We start from the raw sequence: 9,995 nt of genomic DNA, 5'->3' as shown, positions 1-9,995 counted from the left end.
TATGGTAGAAGTCTTTTTGTTCCTACCCTTTGACCCATCAGTGTCCTTCATGGCTTCAAACACTTTGTGTTGTACATTCATCAAAATTCACATTGACTGCAAAGAACATAAATGCAACAAAAACAGGAAAGCCTCCAAATAGTATATTATAGTTTTCTTCTAAATATTCTCCCGTCATAATCAGAGGTGCAGTGGCTAATTTATAATTTTTCCTTTGAAGGAATCCAGATGAAAGGCCCAGATTGTTCTTCAATTACAAGTTTGCATTGATTATATATATCTTCTAAGCTATCTCCTTGGACAATAGCTGCAGTAAGAAAACATATCAATATTTCTTTTAATTGTTATATTCTACAGCATCCAGTGTCAGATATTGATGAAATGAGAAGGAATCCTAGCACACTGTGATGTTGTTGATTTATGGAAAGTCATACCCTTGGCAACTAAGTTCAAACCGATGGCACCTTCCCATGACAGAGACCCATCCCACTGCTTGTACTGAGATGACTGAGCTCGGTTAGTTTAGAGAATAGCAGCTCTATCCCATGGGAAGGCAGCATGGTAGGTTCCCACTGTTGCCAGTCAAGCTTTACATTTCATTTGATTTAGAAGCTACTTTGGAGTGAGTAGCAGCAGATTTACAGCCTTTTCTTTTCCTGACCTAGTTATAATAAACTCATTCTTGGCTGCAAAAGTTAACTAGATCAGGCCCAAAGTGACAGAAGATAAAGCAACAGTAACACAAAGCACAGTGTCTATACTCTTAAATTCCTTCCCCCTCCCAGCAGAAATCTGGAACTGCAGTTCAGATAATGTGCACTGTCCACATGTGGAGGGACAACTGGAGGCTTCTGACTGTTATCCACAAACACCAGTCCCCTGAGTAGGGAGCTGCCTAAACCTGTCCAAAGAAAATGCTGGGGCCCAGAGCAAGTCTTAAATCTTGCTCTTTTCCGGGTCAGAAAGAAGACGCCTTTCTCTTTCCCTCCCATGATCCGTGGCTTGAGCTCTTGCCTTGAGCTAGTGAGGAATTCTTTGGTCTGTACAAATGCAATGATGCAACATTTGTACTGATTTCATTAAAAGCAGTTTTAGGTCAGAGAGGGAACCAAATTCATGCAGAACTATTCCTTCAGGGCATCAAAATTCTGAGGAGTTGAATGCCTCAACTGTCTTTGAGTTTCAGGGAAACAACAGTCCCAAGCCAGGAGTCCTTACTGTGGGCCCACTCTACTGATAAAGACTCTAGGGCAGAGACTGAGCTGATCCAGTTGTTCTGCAATAAAAGACTATACCTTGGGAAAAAACTGTTTTTTAATAAAAACATACCTGTAAAATATTCTCCGAATTCTTGTTCTAATTTAATTGCTCGATCGTAGGTTTTCTTCGCTTGCTCCTCTGTAAGACGTTTATTCATTTCCCTAGAAACACAGAGGAAGTCAACAAGAACTTTAGATTCTCACTAAAACAGCTTTCTAAAAGATATGTTCAACTGAATCACAGATTGACTGAGATCGATACAAGAATGAAGTGTTGAAATTCTTCCATTGGTTCATGGGCAGTTTCATTATTTTAAATTTAGTTTCATTCTTATGTAGCATAAACCTACATTTCCAGACTATTTCCAATTTCTCCACTAAATTTTTAATTTGGATTCACCACTCTGCATTCCCAAACAAAATACAAGGCCCAAATCTGGTAACTGCCAACTGAGATGGACTTGTGACATCAGGAAGCCATGGGTAAGTCTGGGAGCCAGGACATCTCAAGGTCTGTGCACTCAGAGCACTCCTGCCTCCAGAACTGAAGCTCCTTCAGGAACTTCCCTATCTCCCAGGCCCACAGCTGGCTGCCTTGGCTGAATGAGGCTGTCCAAACTGCTGAAATGGAAGGTGGGTTTTGGGGTTATGGAAGTGAAATCATGATTAAAGGCAGGATTCAGCACAGTGAGACTTCTGACCCTGTAGGAGGAAGCCCAGAGTCATTGTAATCCCTGTAGGGAAGCCCTAGAAGGAAGCCAGCATGTCTTCCAGGGACACTTCTTGGTTCAAGGGGGTCCATGAGTTCCAGCTATCATGAGAATTCAAACTGAGTCTTTCCAGCAGGAAGAGTTAGGACGAGTTACTTATTTGTGTTCTCTGTTCCAGTCCTTTCTGATTAACTGTAGAGATTCCCAGTCAAGTGTGTCTTGTAGATTTTAAAATGTACAGGGTACCAATAGATGTAAAAACATAGACAGTGTCAATAACGTTTTGTTATTGCCAATGTTTTGTTACTTGGTGGACCGTTTCTGTTTTGACAGAGACATTATTTAATAACTTGAAGAAATGAGTTGTCTTGCCCATGCACGCTCAGCTTTTAATACCACTGTATACTTACTTACAAAGAATCAAGCTCACACTCATTAGCTGCCTTACACGTATATGCCTGCAGATACCCAAATTAATTCGCAATAATAAATAGTTTGCTTGTTCTAGGATTTTTCACAGCATCGATTAATTTTTTTAAAACATGATGGAAATTTTCTGAGGCAACTAGGAAAGCAAGAGAAGGGAGCATCTTGTGTTCTACATAAATCTGATTTAATGCCTTGCACTGAATCATATGATTATGTGGTAATGGACTGTATACAGTATGACATGTGTGATGCATGTAGGAAATTATGTGCATGATGGTGCTTAAAAAAATGATCTATGAAGTGCACAACAGTATGAATTTGCTACAGCTGACTCCTACCTGGCTTCTGAAAAACACCCTGTAAGGTGTCCAGGATGAAAAAAGGCATTTCTTGAAATGAGTTAAAGCTGTCTATCTGTATAACTAACCATATAAAATGAAGGATAACAAAGATTTATTTTAAAATTTATGACAGTTACTTATGGATTATATAAATATGTTTAATTTATGCCAATCTGTGTCATGCTGCTAAATTTGTAATACTACTAATTCTATTTATTGGAAGGATTGCTATCTAATTGACTTCAGGTGGGCTTCTCATCAGCTATACCTACTCAAACATGTCTTTAGGTGACTGAACCAAAACTCTGTCTTGAAGTGGGACATAGCATTGCAAATTCTTATGAAAACTTAACATTTTATCTCATCTTAAGGACACTCAGCCAATATCCTAATGCTAACAACATCCTCCTCCTTCCAGATCTATTTCTGGTAAATTTCTGAGAAGTCTTCCTCAAGATCTTTGAATATCAGAAGACAAAATATAAATAAAAATATAAAGAAGTATTTAAAATAGTAAGTACTTCGAAATAAGTACAAATTTGCGTCACATTTTCAGGTTATAGACTTGCCTGGGGTATAAAACTCTGCTAGTTGTATTCATGCCTCTGCCCATCCTGTGCCTTCAGGAGAGAGGATGGAGAAGGGGGAGGAACATGATGTCCATTTTTGACAATGAATTAAAAGTGCTGTCAAACAATAGTCCCTTCTATTTTTTTCTTTCATAGCCAGAGACCTGTGCAGCTGGTGAATTCAAAATGCTTGCAAAGAGCTGTCCCTCCAGGCCCATTTTCCAGGGTTTTCCTCCTCTCCCAGTGAAGACCTCACCCAGGTAGGCTCTTCATTACTTCCAGCTCTCATCCCCATGATCCCACCACTGGCCTCCTTCTTGTACAGAGAGAGGCCAATTGAGATGTACCAACAGGGACCCCTCTGGGATTAAACCTGCGAGGTGGAGTCATGTAGAGGTAGGGGGGGAAGGAAGGGAGGAAGGAAGGAGGGAAGGAAGGAAGGAAGGAAGGAAGGAAGGAAGGAAGGAAGGAAGGAAGGAAGGAAAGGAAGGGAGGGAGGGAGGGAGGGAAGGAAGGAAGGAAAGGAAGGGAGGGAGGGAGGGAGGGAAGGAAGGAAGGACGGAAGGGAGGAAGGAAGGAGGGAAGGAAGGAACAAAGGAAAGAAGGAAGGAAGGAAAGAAGGAAGGAAGGAAGGAAGGAAGGAAGGAAGGAAGGAAGGGAGGGAGGGAGGAAGGAAGGAGGAAAGGAAGGAAGGAAGGAAGGAAGGACAGAAGGGAGGAAGGAAGGAGGGAAGGAAGGAAGGAAGGAAGGGAGGAAGGAAGGAAGGAAGGAAGGAGGGAAGGAGGGAAGGAAGGAAGGACAGGATGGCAGAGCAGTTTACAGCAATTTGATGGCCAGGACTGAATTAAACTGAAGAAAGCAGGATCAGGAGACCTCCAGCTCAGGCCATGTGTTCTGCTTGCTTTTACATCCAATAACCCCTTATGGTCTTCCATTGCTGTGGTCATCAGTGTTAGAGGGTATTTCCAGAGAACCAGTGAAAACCAAGTTTCAAGTGCAGGTGCAAGCTTGATTTATGCTCCCTTCACTCTTCTTACCTTCACTGTCAGATGGGTGCAAAGGAGCATATGCATAAATGAGAATTAGACTTCAACTTTAAGTGCTAATTTTGCTGCAAGATAAATCTTTAACTTTGTTTCTCTGCATCTTCTGATTAGCAATTCTTTGTCTTTTATGGTTTTACTTTGCTAATACGCTAACTTTCAACTCATTTGTATGAACAGGAGTAATAATTATGGCAGATAAACCTATAATTTTTGTGTAGTAGTAGTTGCATACATAAAAAAGACTGAGTGAACACAGTTATGCTGTCATAAAAATGGCCTCTTTCTGTTCCCACAGAGCACTGGTTTACCATGTTAAACTTCTCCATACTGCAATAATAGTATCTACTGGAAAAATGTTATAGCCATTCATCTATGCACACCCTACCACTCACTACCGCTTATGTCAGACCACATATTTGTTTAGCCAGACCCTGAGTGATTTAGCTTCATTACTAAATAAAAGAAATTATTTTCACAAGCAAGGGACTCAGAATTATGTCATTATTCTCAAGACAATTCTTTAAAAAGAATGACACTGTTTTTATTAAAAGAGTTCTCATTTCTGTTAGAAACTAATTTTGGGCACTATTTGATAAGATAAATACACATTAGATAGATTAAATAGATAAAAAGATAGTAATCTTTTGTGGAGAGCAGGCTGCAGGGGATAAACTAATTTAGAATGCCTGAATTCATTACATTTTTCTCTTTTTTGAGTTGTATTGTGTTTATAGAATTTATTTATATAAGCCATATTACTGCAAAAAATCCCAATCTAGTACTGATATATAGGGACTTTTTCTGTCTCATGGAAGTCTGGATTTCTAGTTAAGGGTGTCTTCCACAGGGTATTTGCAGAACAAGGAATTCAAAGTCATATAATGGATTTCACTTTGTTTGTCTCTACCATACTGTCAACAGTGAGGCAGGTTTAGATTTGGAGAGTGAAGAATAGCTTACTGATTTATATCAGTAAGGAAAATTCTGCTAACTCTGCATAACTTGTTTTGTCCTAGCTGAAATATTAGCATTGCTTTGGTTTAATAACAGGATGATTATCATAATATTTTGCATCTTCATAACACTTTTCAGTCAATCTGTTCAAGGATTTGCTGTTCTTACGTCAAATCAATGAAGCCTTTATGTTATTGCCACATTTCTGGTTCTGACTAGTGCATTTTACAGAGTAAGGGCCACTTTTATTTTCTTTTTTTTTATCACTCCAGATGCAATGTCAGCATTAAACAAATAATGGAAATATTTTATAGGTGGGAAAACTGTAGGTTAAGATCTGTCTTAAAACAATCAATGCAGAAGGTAGGCTATCAGGCTACCCTTCCCCTTCTATACAGCAATGTAATCAGAATATAATTGAATTGTAGGGCTGGAAGAAATGTCAAGAAGTCATCCAACCCAAGATGGCTTTGGTCAGGATGGGGCTGTGCAAGTACCACATACTGTGCATCATTCCCTGTAATGTGGCTGGACATGCAACAACCTTACCACCAAAAGGGTGATACCACCAGGGAGGATGCACGTTCTTGGGATGGGGCATGTTAGCATTCTCCAGCTCTGTCACCCATAGCATGTGGACACGCCGTTACCATAACCAGATAGACATTTGTCACAGGAGGGGGGATGCCTACATTTTAGCTGTGTAACAGATACCAATGGCATCACCTGGTTTTTGCAGAGCCTTTGGTGAGGGGAAGGCACAGAGTTCAAAATTTCATTCCTATCACAGCAAATTAAGCTGATGATAACTCTTGCATTACCATAAGTGTACATGGAAAACAATTGATCACAATGTATTTTATCCTGAGCTTTAACTAGTATGAAGATCACTTCCATATTTCCTCCTCAGTCTTCTCTCCTTGACATTAGGTAACCCCTGTTCCTCCTCCACTTCCAGATGCAACCCAGAACCAGGCCAGTGCTCCAGCTGAGGCCTCATCCATACCCAGTAAAACAAAATAACTGTCTGTTGTGTCCTTATTCAACACTGATGTTAATACAGCCCACAGTGGCAGTTTCCTTTTTTGCAACCACATTATCCATCCATTCATATTGCTGTGTGATCCACCCCACCCGCCAGATACTTTTCTGCAGTGCTATAGCTTAATCATTCCCTGCTTGTACGCGTGCATTTCATTTTCTCTTCTTTGTCTGTGCTGAATTTCATCACACTGATTTTACATAGAGTTTTAATCTTATCCTCCAAAGCGCTTGCCACCTTGCTCAGCCTTGAGTTATTCACAAACTTTACTTTATTGCCCAATTCATCATTCAGGTAATTAAAGAAAATAACAAGTAGTCCCAAATAGGGACACAGCTCAGGAAATATACTTGCAGGATTTCTGTCACCCTCCCAGTTTAACAGTGCCATTTTCAAGGACTGAGTATGGTTGTGCACATGGTCTCTAGTGATTCCCTCTGGACTGTATTTCCCTAAGCTGCCACTGAGAATGTCCCATGGAGCCAGAATAAAAATCAGGATGCAATACAATTATTGATATCCATCTCATGAAAGAAGGAAATAAAATCGATTTGATTTGTTCTTGATGCACATACATTGGCTGCTTCTTAGAACCTTTTTATCCTCTCAGTTATTATACTTGAGTTGCTTAACTGTTCCCTGGATCCCAGTGTTTTTCTAAGTATTGAAATTAGGTTGCCTGGTGACAGCATGAAGTTGGTTTCTTCTCTTTCCTTCTTTAAGTGTTGTGTTTGCCCCTCTCCAGTCCCATGGGTTCTTGCCTATCCTCTTACAGACCTTCAAGTAAATGAAGGGCTGACAAAGAGGCACACACCGCAGATCTGACACAGGTTACCCTCTGGTTCGTCCCCTGTGACCAGACCCTACACCCCAAGAGCACCCAAGGCTGGACGGGACAATCCAAGCCACGAGTCCCTGGTGAACTTGCGGCACAGGTTGGAACAAGTACACTGAGCACTGGCAGGGCGTCCCTCGTGGTCCAGCACGTAAGCCCACGTGTCCCAGTGTGAAAGGTTCAAAGGCAGCTTTGGCTCGTTCCTTGAGATGCTGGGGTACAGCGGATGGCAGGCAGGGAGAGCACATCTCCACTGTTCCCACTTCTTCTTGTTATTACTGATTTCAGAGGACAGCAAAACATAGACTCAGGACCTGTGTTGTGCGGCTTGAGACTGTACCCTGAAAATAAAATGCTTGAAGGAGTTTATACTTACATCAGAGGCTCCCATGATTTAGGCTTAATGAAGATAGCGATCGGATAGAGTTGTGCAACTTGTAGTCGTTTGATAGCGTTTCCTGACACATCGAGTATACAGTGCTTGCCCTGTTGGAAACAGATGAGGGTGTGTTTATTTTTGCAGCGTTTGCTGCAGTTCAGCCAAAAGTCGGGAAGCAATTCTGCGATGCAGTGCCCTGGAACGGGGCCATTACTGGCGCAACAGGGAAGGGGACCCCAGGGTACATGCTCTGCTCCTCTGTGCTCTTTCCTTTGCTTTGGTGCTAATATAAAATATACACTGGAGATATGGGAACAAACTTGGTTTTTATTTTTACTGGGATGAACTTTGCGGAGGGGAGAGGTTTTTCTTCAGAGATGAGGAAAATCAATTCATAAAAGCTATAGGATGTCTACATTCTTACTGGTTAATTCAGTTCTTGTTTGTGTCAAAGACTCCCTGTGTCACCTGAGGCAAATAATTTAATCTTTCTCTGCTTCATTCTTTCGCTTCTGTGGAAGTGAGGTAAGTTAATTTACCTGTCTTACAGAGGGAAGAGAGAAGGCTGGTTTGGGGCATACTTGAAGCATTGTGTTAGATCCCTGAATCCATGGCACTCCATCCAGGTACAGAAAGCGCTAAGGATGTTCGCATTCAAAGTCAGAGACTCCACTTGTGGAGTCATTGTAAAGCCGCTAAATATTAGGATGCCGTTTTGCAGATATTTTATATTTTTGGCAGAAGAATCATGACTGAGATACAATGTGGAAACAAAAAGATCATGTTGCATGGTCAATAAAACTAGCGTTAACCTACCCTTTCTGCCACGAATCTCACAGACTGGACACTAGTTCCATATAAATTATCATTGTACTGCCCAGCTTCTATAAATTTGTGCTCTTGGATATCTTTTTCCATTTGTTCTCTTGAAATGACAAAATGATAATCTCTGCCATCCACTTCATAGTCACGCTTTGGCCGTGTGGTATCTGCATGAAACAAAAGACAGAAGATCAAGAAGTCTGTAAAAACATTTCATGCAAAAAATGCTGCAATTAAGCTTTGCTCAGCGGACGATGCTGGGTCTGCTGTAAGTGGAGGTGCCCCACATCTGGAAGCAGATCTTTGGCTACTACATGTGGATTTCAATGAAGCTATGACAATAAAGCTGTCTTTTCAAAGTAATACCTTCTGACGATTACCTCCAATCAATACTTACAGGCTAACATAAAATTAGGATTTACCAGAATTCCACTTTTTTCAGCAGGATCACACACAAACCCCAAATACAAAATGCATTCCCGATTGTAAATCTAATCCTATTACAGCAATAGAATGAATCGCAATCTCATCAATTTAATTTAGCCTTAATTATAAGGGTAATTCTGATCTCATCTCTAGCAGTTTTAAGCTGGTGTATTTGCAGAGACAACAGCTTAAAATGAAGACTGCAATCAGGGTCTGAAATAACACTCAGCAAGCTCCAATGATCCAAGATATAAACACTCTGCTTAATTCAGGGTCCATTATTGCTTTCAGATTAGACAGTCTAGATCTCACACAAATCACAGATTACTCCCTATTTTTACTGATGGATGCTGTGCAATTAAGTTGAAACATTTTACCAGTATTTCAAACTTTAATCTTATTTAAGAAACTGCAGATTAATTAATGAGTCAATTGAGTTAGTGGCTAGAAGGTTCCTTCTTTAAAAAAATGCTACAGCTTTTGATACAGTTCTTTTGAGACATTCTTTCCAGACCTTCACAAGCTTTTTTTGTTTGTTCCTTTCCCCTTTTTTGTCCAATGTAAAAACGGCTTTTGAGAAACTCAACTACATATAGTTCACAGATGCTGCGTTCACAGCAATTCACTTAATGTGTGGCACCAAGGGATACAGCTCACTCAGCTGCAGAACAAGGTGTAAAATCATACTTACGTGGTACACACGACCCAAACTTATCAGGGAATTCAGATATCAAGTCATCGTTGATCCGATCTTTCATAGGACCCAGAATAATAACCGGCCTGGTGTAATTAACTGAACAACAAAAAGAAAGGCACATTTTGATGCTTTTATTGGCAATAACAGTATATCTTCTTAAAGATGCACTAACCAGAGTTGTTGCCTTTATGTATGAAGTGAAAACTTAGGTGTACATTTTATTGATGAATAATTTATTTATTGACACGGATAAGGAAAGAGTGCCACTCATTTTGCAGAGCTCTGTGATGGTGCATGTACATGTAGTCAAACGACTATGTGGAAGTGTATATATTTGCTATTGCTCAACAAGGTCACTCTCAAGTGCTTGCAGATGGACTCTCTCCTGAGGCATGGAAAGGATATTGTAGGATTTTTTTTCTCCTCAGTTATATGAGTGCACCCCCCCATTAAATCAGGTGGGTGTGCTCCCATTTTCAGTTGCCT

At 40.5% G+C, this 9,995-nt stretch overlaps 1 protein-coding gene across 8 annotated transcripts in view; it reads right to left on the bottom strand.

The window, feature by feature from the left end:
* Positions 1–200: 200 nt before the first annotated feature.
* DLG2 (discs large MAGUK scaffold protein 2) overlaps positions 201–9,995 on the bottom strand; it is a gene marked incomplete at both ends in the record, with an annotated part of 1,048,402 nt that continues 1,038,607 nt past the window's right edge. For all 8 annotated transcript variants that reach the window (XM_082337994.1, XM_082337996.1, XM_082337997.1 and 5 more), the window contains 5 exons: positions 201–307; positions 1,330–1,421; positions 7,562–7,671; positions 8,381–8,553; positions 9,504–9,605. In XM_082337994.1, the coding sequence (XP_082194120.1) occupies positions 201–307; positions 1,330–1,421; positions 7,562–7,671; positions 8,381–8,553; positions 9,504–9,605 (584 nt within the window). The remainder of the gene's footprint in view (positions 308–1,329; positions 1,422–7,561; positions 7,672–8,380; positions 8,554–9,503; positions 9,606–9,995) is intronic.

The sequence above is a fragment of the Platalea leucorodia genome (assembly GCF_965183815.1).
Source record: "Platalea leucorodia genome assembly, chromosome: 2".
NCBI classification, from domain to species: Eukaryota; Metazoa; Chordata; class Aves; order Pelecaniformes; family Threskiornithidae; genus Platalea; species Platalea leucorodia.
This window is presented reverse-complemented; position numbering and strand designations above follow the sequence as displayed.